Source organism: Eumetopias jubatus, unplaced genomic scaffold (assembly GCF_037043125.1).
Source record: "Eumetopias jubatus isolate StellerSeaLion01/CBP00866 unplaced genomic scaffold, mEumJub1_p1.0 scaffold_17, whole genome shotgun sequence".
Taxonomy (NCBI): domain Eukaryota; kingdom Metazoa; phylum Chordata; class Mammalia; order Carnivora; family Otariidae; genus Eumetopias; species Eumetopias jubatus.
Window position 1 is genome coordinate 30,205,136 of NW_028274823.1, and position 23,019 is coordinate 30,228,154.

The 23,019-nt window shown below is 44.8% G+C and overlaps 1 protein-coding gene across 3 annotated transcripts in view; it reads right to left on the bottom strand.

The window, feature by feature from the left end:
* CNNM1 (cyclin and CBS domain divalent metal cation transport mediator 1) overlaps positions 1–23,019 on the bottom strand; it is a 58,889-nt gene that overhangs the window by 27,096 nt on the left and 8,774 nt on the right. For all 3 annotated transcript variants that reach the window (XM_088020168.1, XM_088020169.1, XM_028098748.2), the window contains exons 2-4: positions 6,891–7,034; positions 3,866–4,006; positions 1,605–1,774 (exon numbers count right to left, since the gene is read on the bottom strand). In XM_088020168.1, the coding sequence (XP_087876294.1) occupies positions 1,605–1,774; positions 3,866–4,006; positions 6,891–7,034 (455 nt within the window). The remainder of the gene's footprint in view (positions 1–1,604; positions 1,775–3,865; positions 4,007–6,890; positions 7,035–23,019) is intronic.

Below are 23,019 nucleotides of genomic sequence, written 5' to 3' on the forward strand. Positions count from 1 at the left end.
ACAGGTGGACTTAAGTTCCTATCACAGGGAAATGTGAAGTCTATCTGGATCCATTTCAAAAATAGCACCTCCGACTTCAGTAGCCCGTGGCAACACATTAATGGCTTAATTCATAAAGGAGCATCCCGTCCTGAATAACCAACTCTCTTCGCATGTTCTGATGGCCCTCCCATGATGAATGTCCCGGCCCCAGCTAGCCCTGGGCCCCGTAAACTGCTGCATTGGTTTAGTCTGAGATTAGACCGTCTCTGAGTCTGGTTGAGAGAAAATCAGATCCTGTGCAGAGCTTGTTTAATTCATCGCCAGGAATAATGGTAGCTAATGGCTAGCCTGTAGCGTGTATCTGTGGGCTGGTGCTGCGTTATGTGCCCTGCACAGATTCTCACTCCGTCCCCCCACCCTATGAGGCCCAGTTTTTATTTATTATTTTATTTTATTTATCCCCAGTTTATAGATAAATCAATTTGAGGCTCAGAGAGGTTAAATAATTTGGCCAAGGTTAGTTAGGAAGCAGCAATACTGGCATTTTAAAGCCAGATCTTTCCCATTTCTGAACCTACACTCTTGCTACTACCTTTCACTCCCTCCAACTTTTATTTGAAAATGGTTACGTTTACATGAAGCATACGATAGTAGGTTATATGGGTTCATTATGTTATATACACAATGTAACGGGACTCTTGTTGATTTTCAGCCGTGAAGAGTGGGACTCCATTTTTGGAGAAGGGAGGTCACTTTTTGAGGCTACGTGGAAGGATGGGTGTGAGGCCCATCACAGGGTCAGAGCAGACAGGCTGTAGGTGGACTGTAAGCAAAGAGAGGCCACTTCTAAGGTAACTGAGCTTAATTAAGATTTTTAAGGCAATCCCTGTATTTAAGGTCTGGAAGATTCTGTTGCGAAGAGATGGGTAATAGTGACAGGGCCAACGTTGGAGCCGGGCCAGGGAGCCAGCGGCGTCACAAGCTGGAACCACAACGGGACATGTATTTATGACAGGCCTATCCAAGCACCCAGGGCAGAAGGCGATGGTACTTATGTGAGCACCGGGAAGACGCTGTGCCTCTTTTATTCCGTCATTTGTTCCCTCCCTGGTCCTCTTAAGGAGGAGAAGTTTCAAGAGGCGGCAAAGGCTGAAATGTGGCAGAGAGAGTGGATGTGTTCCTTGCACCTCCAGAGCAAGGAGTGGCTGGGACTCAGACATGGTGAGATGTCAGCACGACAGACATGCTGGGAGGTAGTAGGACCGTTGCATTCCTGGAGACGTCTAAGCAGACAACGGGGTGTTTGGGATTCTTCAGGACGACAGTTTAGGAAGTGTAGTCCCAGAACCCCTCTGCTGGAGAAGTCCCCACCCCACCCCACCATAAACACTGCTGACTGGTCAGACTAACTGCCATCAAGTTCCCACCACTCTTGGGACACCGGCCAGTCACACCTGGCCCCTTCTGCGGGTCATGGACAAACGCCCACCCCAACTGGCCTTGCCCTGAGGTAGCAGGCTGAGGCTTTGAACCTGGCACTGAGAAGGCACAGCCCTTCCTCTCCATCCAGCCTGGAGATGCTCTCATCCTGCCCTGGGAGGGTCTCTAACTCCGCCACTCACCTGCAGGAGCAGCACAAAGTAGTCCACGGGGCGGTTGCGCTGGTAGAGGTAGTGTTCTGGGGCTTTCTTATTCTTCTCGTCAAACTTCAGCTCCTGGATCACATTGGGATGTTTCAGGAGCCGGAGCAGGATCTTCTCCGAAAGGTACAGAGATTTAAAGGGCTCCACCTCTAGGGGAGATAGGGAGGCAGGAAGAATAAGCAGCTGGAGGAGTCAGGATGGGCAAACCAGGGCTTGTGTCTAGAGCCACCTCCATTCATGCTCCAGGGCAACAAGCCGGCAGGGCTCTTGTGAGTCTCTCAGGTGGGGGGGAGGGGGCCTCCCACCCAAGTGGGCATCTCAGCTTCTCCCCATGCTCTCTGGGGATACGTGTCCCTGTGCTGGCACCCTGGAGAAAACAGGTCACCATTTTGGAAGTGTCGGTTTTGCTATTAATTTTCTTCTTGATATTATTTAAATTTGAGTGTGGACTTAAAAAAGAAGGCAGTTTTGCCACTTGCAACAACACCGATGAACCCAGAGGACATTATGCTAAATGAAATAAGCCAGACACATAAGGACAAATATGTATGATACCACTTACATGATGAATCTAAAATAGTCAAACTGGGGGTTCCTGGATGGCTCAGTCGGTGGGCATCCAACTCTTGATTTTGGCTCCGGTCATGATCTCAGGGTGGTGAGACTGAACTCTTCGCTGGGCTCCACCGCTGGGCCTGGAGCCTACTTAAGATTCTATCTCCCTCTCCTTCTGCCCTCCCCCACCCTTGTGCATGCTCTCTCTTTCTCTCAAAAAATCTTTTAAAAGTAATAGATTAGTCCAACTCATAGAAGCAAAGAGGTTAGCCAGGGCTAGTGGGAGGGGGACATGGGCGAGGTATTGGTCAAAGGGTGCAAAGTTTCAGTTAGGCAGGATGAATAAATCCTAGCGATCTCCTGCATAGCTTAGTGCCTGTAATTAGCAATACTGTATTTATTGTATACTTAAAATTTTGCTAAGACGGTAGATCTTATGTTAACATAGAAAAAATAGTAATAAGTAAAGAGGGTGGGAGGAAACTCTTGGAGGTGATGGATATGCTTATAGCAGAGACTGTGGTTAAGTTTCACAGGCGAATACTTAGCTCCAAAGTCCTCAAGTCGTACACGTTAAATATGTGTTGCTTTTTGTATGTCAATCTTACCTCAATTAAGTGGTTTAAGAAGAAAAGAAAGAGCATGGGTAAGCAAGCCATGTAAAGAACAAAGGCCTTAAATGCTATAATCAAATGAAACACAGAGAATTTAATCTGACTTATTGGTATGACATGTATCTGCTGAATGAAATGAAATTCCAAGTTAATACAGAGTTAATTACGTAAGTGATACATTCCCAAAAATGTGAAGCCTTGTTGCATCACATTTTCCTATTAACAGGTATTATATTATTATATGTTATGTTATGAACAGATACAGCTGGTTTGCTGTGACAGGCAGGCAGTAGTTAAAAGAAGTCTGTAATCAGGCCCAGGAAACATGTTGAAAACTACTTTCAAGAAGCTCCAATTTAAAATTTTCTACTTCTTAGCACCTGGAATGGTACTAGCACTCATAACATACTCAATAAATAGATGTTGGACTGACAATTGAACTTAGTCATGGGTGTGATCCTTCTAAGTAGGAACCTTAATTAGGCCTGGGTGAGAGAAGACTAGAAAGTTCAAAGACAAATACTACCTTCTTTATAAGAAGGAGAAGTTTGTATTTGGATCCTCATTTTTTTCTTTTTTTTCTGAAGACTCCAAGATTCACAACTGACTTCTGTATTTTAAGAACTTGTAGCTCACAAGCCTATCTGGTCCTGGGAGGGACCTGTTGCCCAGTAACCCAGGCCTCATTGCCCAGTAGGACAGGGCCTTTCCCTCCTCAGCAAATCCTCGGGGGCACTCGGCCTCAGGCTCCTGCCAGGAAGCAAGGGGAGGAAGGGAAAGGAGCAGCAGTGATTTCTTTAGCTCTTTTCTTGAGTGGAAGAGAGAAAAGCAGAGCTGAGTTGTACTCACTTCCGCCCTAGATCAGGCCTGGGGCCGAACAGGGACAGTACGTGGCCTCCTACGGCCCAACCTACGGCAGCCCCTCCCCCTGGAACAGTGGTTCTCCGTCTCCGCTGCGCTCTGGAATTAGGTTGCGAGGTACTGACGTGATTGGTGTGGGTTTCCCCTTCCAGATTCTGCTTTCTTGCCTGGGGAGGAGACGCGGGCGGGAAGCGGGGGGCTGGGCCATACCTGTGGCCATGAAGCGGTGTGTGGCCAGCAGAAGCTGTGGGGAGATCTTCACCCTCATCTCCGAGTCGGAAAGCTTGAACAGGGAGAAGTCGTGCCGCTTCCTCTCCCGGTGTGGGACCCTCTGCTTTTTCCGGTTGTCGGCTGCAGGGTCACAGGGGACAGACGGCGGCCATCTCAGAATCAGTTTTCCCACAGTCACATGGGACAGAGAGATCCCTTGGGATCCCATGAATTTCTGCAACGTGTCAACTGTAGATGACCTCACAACTTCTCTTTCCCCGGGGAGCAGAAGGATGCTACTAAGGGACAAGAAGGTGGGAGATGCTGCCAGGTCACAGGATTATTTACTCTTAGGTGGTGTGGGTTGGAAGACGGGAAAGACAGGCCTGGCAACCCCCCTCCCCGAAGCCGGGGTTCCAGTGCTCGCTCCCCTCCTGACCAGCTGTGCAACCTCTCTGGACACAGCGTGTGCTTGTTTTCATCTACACAACGAGGTTCATCAGTAGCGATGATGCTTCTACTCATCCCATGCAGTTATTAGGAGACTCCGAGCAGAACCTACCTGTGAAGTGCTTACAAAATGGCATTCGTACATGAGGGACTAGCTTTTTCAGCATCAAGGGGTTTGGCAGAGCCCAGAGGGTTTCCGCCTCTTGCCCTTTTCCTGTCCCCAGAGTTGGGCTTACCAGGTCTCTTCCTGCGGATTTAAACCACGCCCTGGGCAGTATCCATAGCATGTCACCCAAGGGACGTAGGTGGTCACCTCCTCTTTCCACTCACAATTCTCCAGCTTCAACCCTAGCCTCTCCCCAGGGCGGGGATTGGGAAAAAAAATCAAGGGAAGAAGAAAGGAGAAGGAATGGGAACAGCCCTCTAACTTACAAGGTTGGGCTCTCTACGCGGAGCCCTCAGGCAAAACGAGGGGAATCCGTGCTACTGAGGGAGAAAATCTGCTTTTTCCAATTTAATTTTTTTCTCCCTTCTTTTTTTAAGCTTGTTTAAAAAAAAAAAATTCTCACGGGTAGAGGGAATGTTTTCTTTGGTCAGGTGTCTTTTGCTTTCCCTTAGTTTTGAGTACAATTTTGAAATGTCTTGCCTATTTCACAGTGCTAAGGGCTGCAGGGAAAGGGATTTGGGTTTTCTCTAGACTTGGCCTGGAGACAAACAGGGCTGGGGGGAACTTTCAGTGCAGGCTGAGCGGACGCAGTGGGCGTTAAAGGGAATGAAGCCCAGGGACAAGGAACCAGGGCCCTAGAATCTGGTTCCCTGGTATTCTCCTTCTCCTTTTGGAGTTCACTTCAGCCCCACTGTTTGGGTTTCCTCCTAGAAGACAGAAAGTGTCCTTCTACCGCGCTGCGGTCTTGTGGGCCTATCTTGGACTCTGGGTTGCTGCTTTAATACTCCTTTTGCTCGGGTAGCAACAGTGGCAAGATGCAGACCCAGCTGTCCTGTGGGTCAGGGTCAAGTGAGAAGAAACACAGTATTCCTGGCTCCTTGGCCTTCTCACAGCTCTTAAGGAATCATGCCAGCAGTGTATTTATAAGGGCAGGAAAGCGCTAACCCCGTCCTCCAGAGAGAGGATTGCTCAGCAAGAGAGCAGCAAATATACGTATTGGATCAATTATTTTGTTCTCACTGGTGAGCAACCTTCTGCTTTATAGGACGTTTGCCTAAATATCCCCTCTCCCTCCTCCATCAGAATGCCACTTAACATTTCATCCTTGGAGAATCATTCCTCATCTCCCTCTTCATTACTATTATTTTAATAGGGACTATTTGGAGCATTAAGGTTGTTAAATGCTGGAGGAGCATACTCATTTAGACTATCATCACTACTATCAGCCCCCAACACCAGGGTGAATGCCTTCCCCAACAGATCTACTGAGATACCTGGGAATTCCAAATCAAGAGCGGTGGGCAGAGGTGAAGGGAGAAGGGAAAGGGGGAGGTGGAGGTTAACCCCTATTTGAAGAAGTTGGGCCTGGCCAGGGTGTCAGGGCAGTACCAGATACGTGACACTCTTACTGTGTTTTGTCAGGGCCCGACCCACCTTTTGGGTTTGATCTCTTCTAAGTCTAAAGGGAAGCAGTCTTTCTGCACCACTCACTGCCTTAGAGCATCAAAGCTCTTTGTACTGGGAGCTGGTTTCTGAATGGCTGCTTCTAGCAAGCTAAGGACAGGGGTCTGGATGGAATGAATTAGCTGAGGTAGGGGAAAGGGACTGCTGTCTCATGAAGTGAAATTCAGAGGAGGAAACACTTCCTGGCCTAGGGACTCCCATAGATTTAGATAACCCTCTCATCCCACAGACAAAGCAAGCCTTTGTAATGTCTGCCAGCAAAGCTTTGATAAAGCTCAGTAACCAAAAGCAGTCACTGTCTGCGTAGAGTCCGTAATGTTCCTGAGGGGGGGCATGGGTGGGAGGGGAGGTGTGGGGAGGGAGAATGAGAAACCAGGCTGTGGGGCTGGAGAAGCGTAAGGGAGAAGAGCCGCGTCCAAGAAGGGGTATTTAAGGTTTTGGCTTGGGCTGTGTGTGGGCCATCTCATGATGGTCCCCGCCGTGCCCTGATGTTGTGATGTGGGTGGACTGTGAGTGCAGCCCCAGCAAGCGCTGGGGTCCGCGTCTAGATGGATGAAGAGACAAAACCAAAACCAAACAAAAGAAAAACAAAACGGGGCGGGGGGGATGGAAACAGGGGCAGAGTGGCCACCTGAGGCACACTTAGTGTCCTTTCCTTCCTTTTCCATCCAAAGGCCAGGAGCAGGAGGTCTCCTTTTCAGTCTTGGCTCAGTTCCCACAGGTTCCCTCCTGGTAAACATTTAGCTGGCATGTTCTCAGTGACTCAGGGTGCCTCAAGCCAGGGTATCTTGCCGTGCCAGCACCTAAAATTTGGGGTCTGACACAGCAGTGCAACGCATGGGCTTGTCCTGTCACCCTTTCACACAGTATGTCAAACTAAGCCAGCTCTGAGAGTCTCAGAAGAAATGGGATGACCTTGGACAAGAGCCAAAGCCATGTACTTACTGTAGAGGTCAGTTTCATCCAGGATCTCTGACTTAATGATCTCCTCTATGATGTCCTCCAGGGTAACAATGCCCATCACCTCATAGAAGGGGTCTCCTTCTCCCTCGTTGTTCACCCGCTGGACAATGGCCAGGTGAGATTTTCCTAGAGAACAAATGAAGTCCCAGTTAAGCATCTGGAATATTTTGAGTAATCTTTCCTTAAGAGAAAATTATACAAAGTTGCGCTGTGACCCATCTTGGGACTGATCTTAGGACCTCCTTAAAATAGGAAGTTTGTGTACAAGCTCTTACAAATGCAAACCTCATACTTTTTTTTTTACAGATTTTATTTATTTATTTGAGAGACAGAGAGGGCACGAGTGATAGGAAGGAGGGGCAGAGGGAGAGGGAGAAGCAGACTCCCTGTTGAGCAGGGAACCCGACATGGGACTCCATCGCAGGACCTGAGCTGAAGGCAGAGGCTTAACCGACTGAGCCACCCAGGCGCCCCTAAACCTTATACTTTTATATCTGTCTCTTTTCTAGGAAAGTTACCTAATAAACACAAAGCTAGTTAACTTTTCTTTCTTTTAACTTTCACATGTTAGCAAGTATATCTAAGCTGAAAGAGGTTGAATAATCTAATCGAAAGAATGAGGATTTGGAATCAAAAGAATTAGGTTAGGGCGCCTGGGTGGCTCAGTTGGTTAAGCGACTGCCTTCGGCTCGGGTCATGATCCTGGAGTCCCGGGATCGAGTCCCGCACTGGGCTCCCTGCTCAGCAGGGAGTCTGCTTCTCCTTCTGACCCTCTTCCCTCTCATGCTCTCTATCTCTCATTCTCTCTCTCTCAAATAAATAAATAAATAAATAAAATCTTTAAAAAAAAAAAGAATTAGGTTAGAAGTCTTTTTTCCTCCTCCAAACATCCCCCGTAACTATCCCAGCTACTCTCTGTGAAACTGACCCTGAGCAAATCATTTAACCTCTACTGGGTCTCTATTTTCTCATCCAGAATTAGGGAATAATACCGGTATGGTGATTTTAAAACATGGCCCCAAATTCCTTGATACACCTCCTATTGAAAGGTGTGGTCTCTATCTCCTTCCCTTGAGTCTGGGCGGGCCTGTGACTGCTTTAACCAACAGAGGACAGGGAAGCATCTGCAAGGATACTTCTGAGACAAGGTCACAAAAGGCATGTGGCTTCTGCTGGAGAAATGCTCTAAGAAGTCTGAGACCACGATGGTGGAGAGGGCACACGCAAGTGTGAGTGCGCAGGTGACAGGTGCAGCTGAGCCTGGCCTTCCAGCCATCCCACCGCAGCGCCAGACAGGTGAGTGGAGAAGCTGTGTTGGCAGTGGGTCTGCAATCTCAGCTGATCCAGCGCCACCCACTGGAAGCCTCCCCAGCCACTCCAGTCTTCTCCTGCTTCAGGCACAGAGGCTGTGAAGCAGAGAGAAGCGCGTCCTGCTGTACCTCGTCCAAATTCCAGACTCACAGAATCTGTGAACATAGTAGAATGGCCGTTGCTTTATGCTTCTAAGTTTTGGGGTGGTTTGTGAGCAGTAATGGCAACTAGGATAACCAATAGCCATACAGTCATTGTGGGGCTCAGATGACCTAGCGGGTGTGTTGAAGTGCTTTGTAGACTATAATGGGTCTCTGGCAGGCAGTGAATTTTTATTGTCCAACATCTGAATAATAATAGTTAATGTGTACTGAACTCTCATTATGATTCAGGCACTGTTTGGAGCACTTTGTGTGTATTGATGCATCCAATCCTCATAACAACTCTTGAGACAAGTACTGTTGTTATCCCCACTTTATAGATGAAAAGACTGAGGCACAGATTGGTTAAGAAACATGCCTAAAGTTACATAGCCTGGAGGTGGCACAGCTGGATTGCAAACCCAGGTAACTGGATTCAGTCCCAAAGTAGGGACTGGGTCTTACCTAACAGTGCTGCAATCCTGCTTCACCTTGGTTTGTTTATATCTGCTGATAAACAGATTTCCTGGTCCTATTTCTAAAACATAAATCTGGGTGGTTCTTTTCCTTGGCTGAGAGACACTTAAGGGGAAAATCTAGAGTCCTGACTTAGAAGTTATTCTTGCCAAAAAAAAAAAAAATAAGTTCACACTTTATCAGTGTTACCCTTTATAAGCTTGGCCATTGCTAAAAATATCAGATAAAAGGAGTAGTCAGTTTGCTGGAGGCATAATTAACCATTAAAATTATACACGTGAACTTCTGTATCAGATACTTCAAATCATAAAATAGCTACCTATCAGAATTTTAATTGGAAAGATGGGATTTGTATTACTCAAGAATGGTCTCAAATTTCTTCTCCACCTTCAACCTGTCTTTCAACTGTCTCCAAACTGGTCTGATCATGCCACTGCCCTGCTCAAAAGTCCTCCAAGTTTCCCTAGTATGCACAGAATCAAATCGAGACTCATTGGTTTGGCATTATCAAGACGGCAAAATGCCCTGCTCTATCCCCTACTCATTTGATACTCTGGGTGCGCCGTGTTACCTTCACTTCCCCCACTTTGTCCATGTGTACTTTCTAACGCTTTGTGCACACTGTCCCCTCCCACTCCATCTCCACTCTTCAAGTTCCAGCTCAGGGGCTAGCTCCTCAAGAAAGTCCTACCAGATTTGCCCCATTCTAAATTGGAACCGATCTCTCCTTGCCTGTGTTTTGAAACCCTTGATAACTCCATCAGAGCATTTGTCACAATTTGCTGCTTCTCGTAACTAGCAATGTGTGTGTCCTCTACTGCATCATGTTTTTTCCTCAGGCCATAAGCTCCTTCAGGATATACACTAAGATAGGGTACTCTCCACTTAACAGGAAGCCAAATAAATGCCTGATAAACTGAACTAAACTGAACGAAAATCCATAGTTGATACAATAGATGATATTAAAACGAGACACTAAAACCTTTATTTTTTGATAAAATACAATGTGTTTAAGTTAAAATTTAAACTCTACATCAGTGGTTCTAAAATTATCCTTCTTTGAAACAATTGCAACTGTATTTTGTAGCTTAGATTAGATTATGTTAATTGTTAGAATGTGCTCAATTTAAAGGGTTTTTCCTCAACACATTGTTCTTAAACGTATGGCACCTGTTCTCACTTTCCTGCTAACATGCGCTAACAGATGACAAAACAAATGACTAGTATAACGGAACTCTTGGAGAAGTGAGTAATTAAAATTATTTTCTATAATTGGATAAGTTTTGTAGTGTTGAGCTTAGAATATATATAATACAGCCATACTTCTGCCACTAAGAGATTAGTTCATGTAATGGGATTAAATAAATTAAGATTTTATGATGCTTCACAGAGTGCCATAACTTCCATGTGAAAATCAACCATTGGTCTACACTTCATAAGGTCAATTTGAGGACGTCCACTCTGTGACCGCCAGGAAATAGAGATTAAAAAAAAAAGTCCTCATTACATATAATATTCAAGGCAATACACTTTGTAATCTATTAGAAATATTTTGCAATTCACAATCAGCCTTTCTGATCACCTCAAATGCCTACAGAGACCTACAGACAAATGAAGGAAGTCGTTCTTCCTTGGGTACAGACTGAAATAGGAATCAGAATCAGAAATCACATAATCCTGTTCACATAACCTCTGTTCAGAAACCAGCTGTGCTCATGACACACAGACCTGAGGTCCATCTTCTCTCAAAAAAGCTGCCCTTTAAGAGACCTATCTCCTGGTACCCTTCTGCTTCCTAGGCCTCAGAAGGGTTAGGGGTGGCTCCCAGTGAAGCCAGTCTTGAGACAGGGAAAACGTAGTCACTCCTTCCCGCCATAGCTCTTTGTACAAACCTCTCTTTGCCATTTATAACAACAATAACAGTTATTATTACTATTACTATTATTATTATTATTATAGCGGCTACCTTTTGCTGTATCCACCCAAGGAGCCAGGCATAATTTCACCATGCTATTGTTCTAAGTTATTTCACCTACTATGATGGTAAGCTTTCTTGGGGGGGGGCAACAGCTATGGTCTACTTAATCTCCATTTCCCCAGAATCTAAGAATAACACCCAGCACAGAGTAAGAGCTCCATAACTAGTGGGTGATAGATGGATATCCATGTGCAAAAGAATGAAGCTGGATGCCTACCTCGCACTGTACACAGAAGTTAACTCAAAATGGATCAAATGCCTAAAGGGAAGAGTGAAAACTATAAAACTCTCAGAAGAAAACATAGGAGTAAATCTTTGTGACCTTGGAGTAGAAAATGTTTTTTTTTTTTTTTAAATAAGACACCACAAGCACAAGCAACGAAGAAAAAAACAGATCAATTGGACTTTAGAATGCTTTTAGAACGTATTTAACAGACTACCAGCAAATCCTATATCTGACAGGACGCTTGTATTCAGAATATATAAAGAAAATTTACAACTCATAAAAACATAACTCAATTAAAAACTGGGAAAGGATGGGACTAGACAGTTATCTGAGGAAGACATCCAACTGGCCAATAAGCACATGAAAAGATGCTTAGCATCTTCATCATTAGGGAAATGCAAATCAAAACCCTAATGAGATACCACGTCACACCCACCAGAATGGCTATAATAAAAGAGACAATAACAAATGTTGATATGGATGTGGATAAATTGGAACCCTTAGACATTGTTGGTGGGATTGTAAAATGGGTTACCTGCTTTCGAAAAGTTTGGTGGTTTCTCAAAATATTAAACATAAATTATCATATGATTCAGCAATTCTACCGAATCCATATACGGGTATATACTTCGGTAAACACCCAAGCAAACTGAAAACATATGTCCTCACAAAAATGTGTACACAAAGGTTCATATTATTCTTAAAAGCTTAACAGTCAAAACAATCCAAATGTGCATCAACTGACGAAAGGATGAATAACACGTGGTATATCCAGACAGTGAAATATTGTCTGGCCATAGAAAGAGAATGAAGTAGGGGAACGTGCTACAACATGGACAAACTGTGAAAACATCATGCTGAATGAAAGAAGCTAGACCCAAGAGGCCACACCTTGGTATGATTCCATTTATATGAAATGCCCAGAATAGGCTAATCTATACAGAAAGAAAGTAGATCAGTGATTGCCAGGAGCTAGAGGAAGAAGGGGATGGGGAAAAACTGTAGGGTTTCTTTTGGAGTGATGAAATGTTCTAGAATTAGTGATAGGTGTACAATCGATGGTCCACTGAACTGTATACCTTAAAAGGGTGAATTTTATGGTATGTGAATTTTATCTCAGTAAAGCTGTTATTAAAGCCATTTGGAAAAAGAAAAAAAAAAAAACCAGTGCTTGAATGAACAGGAAGTCAGTGGGTGAGTAAAAATAGGAACTGTTTCATAAAAAGAGAATAGGTTGAAATATAAGAGCAATACTAGTTTGGACACAGGTGGCGATGCTGGCAAAATGCTCGTTTAGAGTACTTGTTATTTTGTCCTCTAGGATGTGGCAGAGACCAAAAGTGGACACAGGCGAGGCCATCAGGAGAACAGGAAAGGGGGAGAGGGCACCATCTTATCAATTTCTGTGACGGTGGAGAAGGTGAGCAGGGATGAGGGTTTGTCACAGCTGGGAGGAAAGAATCTAAGAACAAAGATCTCATTAGGATATAATGAGGGAAAAGGTAAGGTTTTACAGAGAAAATTCATGAATGCTACTGCTTTATGAGGTACTGTGTCCCTGGACCAAACTACTGTGGCACTGAACAACAACAGATGGGAAATCTGCGAGCTGAGTTGACCGATAACAGACACAGTGGATTTCATGGCAATTCACTTTCTAAAAATTAAGGCTACCTTTGTCTCTGTTGTAAAGAGTATATTTTATTCTGGGTCTACTGGTGTTCTACTTCTGAACTGGTAACTATAGATGCTCTGGCCTGTGGCTTGAATCCCTGCTGTGTTCCTGGTGTCCAGTCTCAGCAGAAGCCCCAACTCTGTCCTGATGGTTGACTTGCCAACATGCCTTTCCTGGCTTCTAGCAGCTGTGAGCTCCTTAAGTGTTGGTTTGCTTCCCTCCAGCCTGGACTACTTTCTCTCAGCCTCTGATTTACAGTCTCTAGATTCGATGCTATCTACACCCTGATGAGACACAAAGTAGAGAATATATACCTATGGCCTGGGTCTTGCTTGGACCACAGCATTAGGATGGTTTTGGTTGGAACTCCATCCTCAGTGAAGCATAAGGGGTCAGTCACACCTTTCTGGGATTAAGTCATATTATAGTCCTCCATTAAACATGAGATCCTCCAAGCCCAATGCTTCGGAATGCATTTCACTAGTTCAATGGCTGCCAACACTGGCTGTATGTTAGGATCATCTGAGAAGCTTTGATGTTTTAAAGACTTTATCCCACACCCAGAGATTCTGATGTCAACAGTTAGGGGTGGGGCCATGACATCAATAGTTTAAAATATTCCCCAGATGATGCTAATGCTCAGCCAAGGTTGAGCACTACGAGTTGGCTTATAGTCATGGTTCTCAAAGTGTGCTCCCTGGACCAGCAGCATCAACAATCACTAGAGAATTTAGTTAGAAATGCAAATTCTCAGGACCCACCCCACCCCTAGTAAATCAGAATCTCAGGGGTTGTGCCCAGTGATCTGTGATTTTAATAAGCTCTATGGCTAGTTCTGATGCAGGCTAAAGTTTGAAAACCACTGGCTTTCAGGCTCTGGCACTCTGGTTATCTGTCAGATGACTTACTAATGAGGAAGAAAAACAAGCACTGAGATGTCTAGTAAAATCCTGGTCCCTTTGGTGCACCTGGTTTAAGTCGCCAGATGCTAAGGACTTACTAAAAGACAGAAAACAACCTCCTGGAACAAAAGGTAGTTGTAGTAGCAAGCTGATGAGTGCGCTCTCTCATATGATGTGGTGGTTATGGCATTTGGTTGACTTTGGGCAGAGAGTGAGTGTTGACTGTTTAATGCTGAGCTTGAAAAGGGGTTTCTTGTAGTTTCTGTACCAATCACCTCTGAGACAAGCTTGAGGTGCTGCACTATCTATTAGGCTCTTGGTGTGTCTCACTCAGGTCAATAAAATTTCCCACTACTGAAAGTCAAACTAGTCACTTCTCTTGTCCCCCAAATCCAAAGGCTGGTGTAGTACTGGTTTCTGGAATTTGTCTATCTCATCACCCCGGGCATCAACACCCAAACTACATGTCACATTTCTTAGAAGGGCAACTAGGTTTTCAGGCATTGCTTTTTTTTTTTTTTAAGATTTTATTTATTTATTTGACAGATAGAGACACAACGAGAGAGGGAACACAAGCAGGGGGAGTGGGAGAGGGAGAAGCAGGCTTCCCGCGGAGCAGGGAGCCTGATGTGGGGCTGGATCCCAGGACCCCAGGATCATGACCTGAGCCGAAGGCAGATGCTTAATGGCTGAGCCATCCAGGCACCCCCAGGCATTGCTTTTAAAGCAACAGTTCTCTCCTTGTTTAGTCAACAAAACAAGGAGGCAAACCACAGAATGGGAGAAGATACTTGCAAATGACACTACAGATAAAGGGCTGGTACCCAAGATCTATAAAGAACTTCTCAAACTCAACACCCAAAAAACATATAATCAAGTCAAAAAATGGGCAGAAGACATGAACAGACACTTCTCTGAAGAAGACATACAAATGGCCAACAGACACATGAAAAAATGTTCATCATTAGCCATCAGGGAAATTCAAATTAAAACCACATTGAGATACCACCTTAGACCAGTTAAGATGGCAAAAGTGGACAAGGAAAGAAACAACAAATGTTGGAGAGGTTGTGGAGAAAGGGGAACCTTCTTACACTGTTGGTGGGAATGCAAGTTGGTACAGCTACTTTGGAAAACAATTGTGGAGGTTCCTCAAAAAATTAAAAATAGAGCTACCCTATGACCCAGCAATTGCACTCCTGGGTATTCACCCCAAAGACACAGATGTAGTGAAAAGAAGGGCCATATGCACCCCAATGTTTATAGCAGCAATGTCCACAATAGCCAAACTGTGGAAAGAGCCGAGATGCCCTTCAACAGATGAATGGATAAAGAAGATGTGGTCCATATATACAATGGAATATTACTCAGCCATCAGAAAGGATGAATACCCAACTTTCACATCAACATGGATGGGACTGGAGGAGATCATGCTAAGTGAAATAAGTCAAGCAGAGAAGGTCAATTATCATATGGTTTCACTTATTTGTGGAACATAAGGAATAGCAGGGAGGACATTAGGAGAAGGAAGGGAAAAATGAAGGGGGGGGAATCGGAGGGAGAGAAGAACCATGAGAGACTCTGGACTCTGAGAAACAAACTGAGGGTGTTAGAGGGGAGGGGGTGGGGGATGGGTTAGCCTGGAGATGGGTATTAGGGAGGGCACGTACTGCGTGGAGCACTGGGTGTTATACGAAAACAATGAATCGTGGATCACCGCATCAAAAACTAATGATGTATGGTGACTGACATAACATAATAAAATTAAATAAAAAAAATAAAAAATAAAGCAACAGTTCTCAACTGGGCTGATTCGACGTCCCCCACCCCCACCCTGAGGGGACATTTGGTAATGGCTGGAGGCAAGTTTGAGTTGTCACACTTGGGGCGGGGAATGCTACTGGAATCTAGTGGGTAGAGGCCAGAGATGCAGCTAAGCATCCTGCAATGCCCAGGACAGCCCCACAGCAAGGAATGTCAATAGTGCTGAGATTGGAAACTGCTTTAAAGAGACAGAAAGTCAGCAAGCGGTGGCAATACCACAACTATATTTCAGTGTTGGAAGAAGCGGAAATGTTCTCCAAGGGTTTTTAATAAATATAGCCTCTAGATGGCTTACGCACATCACAGAGAAGACCTCCTAAGGCCTCGGTTAGCATATGCCTTGGGAAAAAAAAAAGCAAATAATTGATTTGCTTCTTTTTCAAAAATAGCTACAGCACTTTGCTAAGGTAACTGTTCCCAAGATAAAATTTAGAAGCTAAGACAAAAGCATAATTGCTTGGAAAGAGAGAACTAAGGAAAGCAGAAATCATTTTATGGTTTTATGGGCTTTGCCTCTCTTATGACCTTCACCTTGTAAAACACATTGACATTTGCTACCTTTTTATTCTCCCTGGTGTCCCTGCAGCATCTTTTACCCATTTAGTAGACAGCATCGAGTGCCTCTTCTTTCTTACCTTGGTCTTGGGAACAGTCTACCCTGGAGTGTGCCCCGAACTCCAGGTGTGTTCCTGGGAGCAGTAGCACTGAGCCTCACCTGGGTGCTTGTTCAGAATGCAGGTTCTCGGGTGCCACCTCTGACACCCAGAATCAGGACTTGGTGGTGAGGTGCAGTCCAGACAGCTGTTTCAATGATATCTCAGGTGACTCTCACACACACTGAAGTTCGAGAAGCACTGCTTCTGACACCTGCTACTCAACGTGTGGCCCCCGGACCGGAAGACTTGGCGTTAGCGGGAAGCTCGTGAGAGCTGTGGCAGCTCAGCCCCATCCCTGCAGTCTGAGTTAGAATCTGCATGTCCTCAGGATTTCCAGGTGGTTCTTCTGCACATCTGAGTAGGAGAACTGGTCAGGACCCTGGTTTCCTTCCCACCCTTATGACTGTTATTTTTCTGTTTCCGCTGCAGATTCCTTCATCCTCACCTAAAGATAAATACATCTCAAAGGCTCTAGCTCAGTGATTCTCAACCCTGGCTGCAAGTGCGAGTCACCTGGGGAGCTTTAAAACCTATTGATTACCTGTGTGCCACTCGCAGAAGTTCTGATCTAACTGGCTTGGGGTGCAGTCCAGGCATTGGGATGTTTAAAACTCCTTCAGGTGACTCTGCTGGGCAGTGAAGAGTCTCTCCTCCAGTCCTTGATCCTCTGCTCCTCCCGTCTTGATTACAGATCCCAGCAGAGCCCATCACTTGAAATATCACCACTACCTCTCCCCTGAGGACTCAATTTATATCTCTGCATCGTGTCTACTTTGATCTCCCAACCTGTTTTAAACATTTTGCTTGAGCTGTCTCTTCGTCTTGTCAAGATCACGTATCTCAATAGGATCACGTGGTCTTCAAGGGCCACTATCCTTGTTCCTCCTGCCTCTTCACTATAGTAAGTGTCACTATCGACCTTCTAGTTACCCAGCGTCATCACTCAGGAGTCACTTTTTACTTCCTTTTCCTTTGTTCCTATTAGGAAACAAAATCCCCGCATTCTTGCAATCTGCCTTTTCTCCCTTCATTTTATCAACAAATATTTATTAAATGCCTGCTATGTACCAAGCACTATTCTAGGCACTAGAAATTCAGCAATAAACACAATGGACAAAATCATTGCCCTTCTGTAGCTTACATTCTAGTAATTTGGGGTGAGAGACAATAAGCCAGAGAAATACGTAAAATCTACATCACAGTTCTAAGGGGAAAAGGAAAGCAAGGTAGAGCAATGAGGAAGTGTGTGGGTGTTACAATTTTAGGTAAGGGAGGGCAGGGATGAAGTCCCTGAGAAAGTGGTATTTGAGTAAAGATCTGAAGGCAGTGAGGTGGGGAGCCCTGTGGGTATCTTGGGGACACCTTTTGCAGTAGAACAAGAAGCAAAGGCCCTTAGTTGGAAGTACTACTGATGTGCTTAAGGAATAGCAAGGATGCTGGTGGGGTAGCTGCTGAGTGTGGGAGAGGACAGTAGTAGGAGCCAAGGTCAGGGAAGAGGTGGTTGGTGCACCTGTGATAAAGCCTGCAAAGCCTTTGTAAGGACCTGGCTCTTTGAGCGAGATAAAGCCATTGTACAGTTTCACGTGTGTGTGTGTGTGTGTGTGTGTGTGTGTGTGTGTGTGTGTGTGTGTGTATGTGTTTTGACAAAAGAGTGATGTGATCTGACTTATGTTTTAAAAGGCTCTTCCTAGCTGTTGTGTTAGGAATGGACATAAAGTGGGCGGAGGTAGAAGCACAGAGACCTCCTATGAAGCTCTGGCAGTCATCCAAGTGAGAGATGGGCTGTGGCTTGGCTGGGAGGTAGTAGGGGAGGTGGTGAGATATAAGCAGATTCTCTGGTTATGTTGAAAGCAGAGCCTACATGAGGGATTGGATGTGGGGCAAGAGCAAAAGAGAAGTTTGGGCCAGAGTAGCAATTTACAGAGTTTGGAAATACTGTATGAGGAGTCAGTTTGGCACCAAGCGCAGAAGCTTAGTTTTGGACAGTTTAAGTTTGGGACGCCTTTCAGACCTCCAAGTGGAATGTCAAGTGGTAGCTGTTGATGATATCTTTGGGAGAATGAGAAATAACCATTTGAGAGACATAATCACAGGAGTGAGACTAGACAAAGAGATCCATTTCTGAGCCCTGGGATGTTCCAACATTTAAAGGTCATAGGAATGCAACATTCATGCAACAAATACTTGAGCATCTGATATGGGTAGGCCCTGCACCAAGTGCTGAGAATACATCAGTGAATATGATGTAGGAGGAGCTGGTAAAGGAGCCTGAGAAGGAAGGTCTAGAAGGTAATGAAGTCTCAGAGGTTTTCTCCATTCCAATTGCAAGTGCACAGTCCTTCATTTCCATGTCCTCATCACATCCTGGACAACTGCACTAATATCCTAACCAATCCTCCTTTTGTTTTCTCCAACTCCAATCCATTCTATCCACAAAAAAAACAGAATAACTGCCCCCAAACAGCATTTATGAGCTTATTCCCCACTTCAGTAACATGTACCAGTGACCAGGAAGGATCATTTCTGAAGTCTTCTTGCTGCCATTAAAGGCCTCCATGGTTTTTTGGTATATACCTTGCCTTCTTTCCCACTACTCTAATGGATTGCGTTTGTTCCCCAAAACAACAATTGGTCCAAGGATATTCAGCTAATAAATGGTAGAGCCAATACTTGAACTCAGGGAACTGAACAGGACCCACCCACCTGGGGTTTGTGGGAACCTCAAAACAACTAAACGGGACTGGTTCTTGAATTTCAGGCCTCTCAGACTCAGAGCTGGTCTTAGAGGCAGACTGTGGGGCCGGTTTGTGTCTCTCTAGGTTCAGGCTAAACATAACCAGGATCCTCAGCTTAAAAAATCACCACGGTGACCCAGAGTGATCTAGCTAAGCTTTGACTGATAGTGACATTCGCAGGCCATGAACCAACCTCGGACATGAGGAAAGACACTGAAAGGCAAATAAGCCTGGCTTAATAAGTTGCCTAGAAATCATACAGTTCTGGGCCAGTCCAGAGGCTCTGGCCGAACTAGGCTGGTCCCAGGGAGGAAAAAGGTGTGGCTCTCAGGGGCTCTATTTAAGTAAGTCAGACTCCCACCCTTTTGAAGGTTATCATTCTGGTAAAGACAGCCAACAGCTACTCCAACATTTCTCCCTACTGTTTCTGATCTAAACCAAGCTGACTCCTGAGAGCACAGATCAACATTCACCCCATTTTCCAGTTTTTGCCGTAGGGGTAATTGCTATAACTATTGTTCAGAGGGTGCACACATTAACCTGTAGTCTTCATCATATCTCTGCCAAATGGGAATTGGTATTATTAATATACGAATGAGAAAACGGACACTCAGAGAAATAGTCACTTGTCCGAAGTAAACAGCTCTCACTTCTGTTCATTATGTCCAGTCACATTTACATGGGTTGGATCAGAGAAAGCACTTGTTATACTAACTGACTAAGTAGATAGATTTTGTGTCATTAGATCAATAAGGTAGAAGACAAATGGTGGAATGTCTTGAATGTGGTATAGTACAGGCATTATCTTTAGACTTTTCAGTAAACTTACAATGTAGTATCATTATTCCCATTTTGGGAAGGGAGATAAGCCTCAGTCAAAGTGGTAGAGTCACCTGCCCTAGTACACAGCTAGTAAACAAAGAAGCCGGGATCTGAGCCCAGGTGTCTAGGACTGGGTGTCTGTGGCTCCATGGCCTGAGGCAGCAAGTCACAGATGTGGCTTCTGATTCTGCCTCAGTCACTAACACTGAGCAGGACACTCATGTCTCCAGATCGCAGGTGCCTCATATACGAAAAGGGAAAAAATGCTACTGACTTTACATGCACGGTGGTGCAAAAGGAGCTAACTGGGAAAGTTCTTTGCAAATGTAAAGATTAACTACGAGGGATTATCACTGCTATTTTTATTATTTGTCTTTTCTGGGCCTCAGTTTCCTCCACCTTAAAATTAAAGGATGGGACCAGATGACCTCCAAGGTCCTAAAATTCTCTATTTTTTTTTTTTTTTTTAGAAGGCGGTGCAGAGGGGAAGAGAGAGAATCTTAAGCAGGCTCCACGCCTGAGATCATGATCTGAGCCGAAATCAAGAGTTGGACGCTTAACTGACTGAGCCACAAAGGCACCCCTAAAATTCTCTACTTTTAGAAGTCTAAACAGTCCTTGGCTACAAAAACAGTTTGGCTTTATAGAATGATTCTTTGTGATGTATACCAGAATTTTAACAGTGCCACAGTTATAGCCTCTTGCATTTACAAAGGGTTGTGAACTCAATACCAGGCACACAATTTATATGTTAATATTGAAGAATTCCATTGGAATAAGATGACAGAAAGATGCCTTGACACAAGCTAGATTTTTTTTTTTTAATCTATACAAACAAATCAAATTACTTTCTATCAGATCAGGAAGAGAAACACAAAAATGTTACCGTCCCTACCAGTCCTGTAGCAACCACCTTGATTTGGAAAAACAAAACAGTCCCTTTCTCTAGTTTATGAAAAAAGGCTATACTTTGTAGTAATTATCTTGCTCTACTTCATCCAAAATAGAATAATCAATACACTTCTCACAAAAAAATTTCTTGAGCCACTAAGGGCAATTATATACATATAAATATATATATATATTTTTAAAGATTTTATTTATTTGACAGAGAGAGACACAGCGAGAGAGGGAACACAAGCAGGGGGAGTGGGAGAGGGAGAAGCAGGCGGAGCCCGATGTGGGGTTCGAACCCAGGACTCTGGGATCATGACCTGAGCCGAAGGCAGACACTTAACAACTGAGCCACCCAGGCACCCCTAAAGGCAATTATAAAAAAGCCAACTGTGTCACCCAGAACACCATGGTAACCAGTATTACCAGGGCATGAAAAAATAGTTGTTAGTCACTAGGATCTGAGCCGGTTGGCAGTTTGGCTTGCTAAGCAACACTGCAAAATTAGCAGAGTAACTACCCATCATCTGGAGATCTGACTTTGCACAGCTTTAAATCTGGTCCCAGAAGGAACTACCCCAGGTCCATACACCAACCCCATGCCCTAGGCTCCCAGTCAAAGCCTAATTAATCATTTATTCAACAAATATTTATTGGAGCTTATTGTATACCAGGCACACAATTCCCAACACGTATATTTACTTGATTTCTCAGTAAATAGAGGCTCTGAAAGACACACAGAAAGAGTGGTTTTGTGATGAGTGAGGTGGGGGGAAGGGTTGGCTCGAGGCCAACTCAAAGAGAACTAGCAGCTGATAACCAGGGGACAGAAAAAAAATAGACAACGAATGGCTTTATAACACGGCATAAAATAACTACATTCGCATGACCACCCTCCTGCGTCATCAAGAAAAGATTAGGTTATATTTAGGATCCTTTCCTAAGGAAGGCAGGAATGGGCATAAAACATTTTAGAAATATCACCACCAAAAATGGTTAAAATATATACCTTTGGCCTTTGGAGAGAACAGAAATTGTTTGACAAATATCTCATTCTGCCATTTTACTTGAAGAAAAGCAGCATTAAGGTCATTGCCTTCCAGCATTCAAATGCGGCGTCTGCTTCCTTTCTGCCTTTATTCTTCTAGTTCAGTCTCCTGCCTCAGCTAGAACACCCTTTCCCTTCATAATTGCTTCTCAAAATCCTTCTCCTCAGAGAATTTTCCCAGATCCTTCCAGGGAATTTCTCCCTTCTGCCTTCCCCACAGATGTCTGGATGCCCTTGCCTGCCTACCGGGCTGCCCGGTACCCTTTTCCATCAGGGACCTTCCCCCTTTCACGCTCCTGGAGGGCAGGCTCTTTCCCACATTTACATCTGCATCCATCTCCCAGAGCCCTGGTAGCCATGCCCTCAGTGAATGTTCCTGAACTCGGCTGCCCACAGTCACTAGGGTTAGAGGGAAGGTTGGCTGGCCGAGGTGGCACTTTCCCTAAGGGATATTAAATGGCCCAGGAACCCACGTGACAGCCACACGGGCCCCCTTTCCTCAAAGCCTTTGCACGTCTGCCCCCTTCCCCTGGAAAGTTCTTCCTCTGGGAAACTCCTTCTTGCCACCCTTTAAGATTCAGCTCAAATATCACTTGGGGAGGGGGAGGAGTCTATCCTTCCCCACAAGACCAGGTCAGGGCCCCTGTTTGTATGCTCTCATGCCTCCCTCTACCTTTTCTTCAAATCACTTGTTACCACTTGTAATTATTTATTGGTTAATGTAGATCTTTCTACTGCATGGCAAGCACCAGGAGGGCAGGAGGCCTGACACAGAATAATGTCATTTGGAAGGAAGGGAGGGAAGGAGGGAGAGAGGAGGGGAAGGAGGGTGGAAGGGAGGTAGGGAGGGAGAAAGAAAGAAAGGAAAGAAGAATGAATTGAGAAGAATCCCAATTGGGAAAGGAAGAGACAGCAGACAATAAAGAGAATTGGAAGAGTTGTTACGAAAGGTCTTATTGGGCCTAGAGGTAAACCAGTTTAAGAAAGTATTAGGAACAGGACGCCTGGGTGGCTCAGATGGTTAAGCTTCTGCTTCGGCTCAGGTCATGACCCCAGGGTCCTGGGATCGAGTCCCGCATCCGGCTCCCTGCTAGGCGGGGAGCCTGCTTCTCCCTCTGCTTCTGCCTCTCTCTCTCTCTGACTCTCATGAATAAATAAAACAAACAAAAAAAAGAGAAAGTATTAGGAACATCCACAGATACCACCCCCGCCTTGATATCCAAATGCTATAAGGGGTCCAGAAATACAACCCAATGTATTTGATTGTTAAAAAATGGAAGTGAGGTGAGCTACTATATTCTTCAAATAAGAGAGGACTCACCAAGGATGATAAAACGAGGAAATGGAATTTAACTGCAGCCTGTGGGATTTAGATTAGATAAAAAGTCTGACAATGAAGGCTGTTATGTGCTGGAAAAGATAA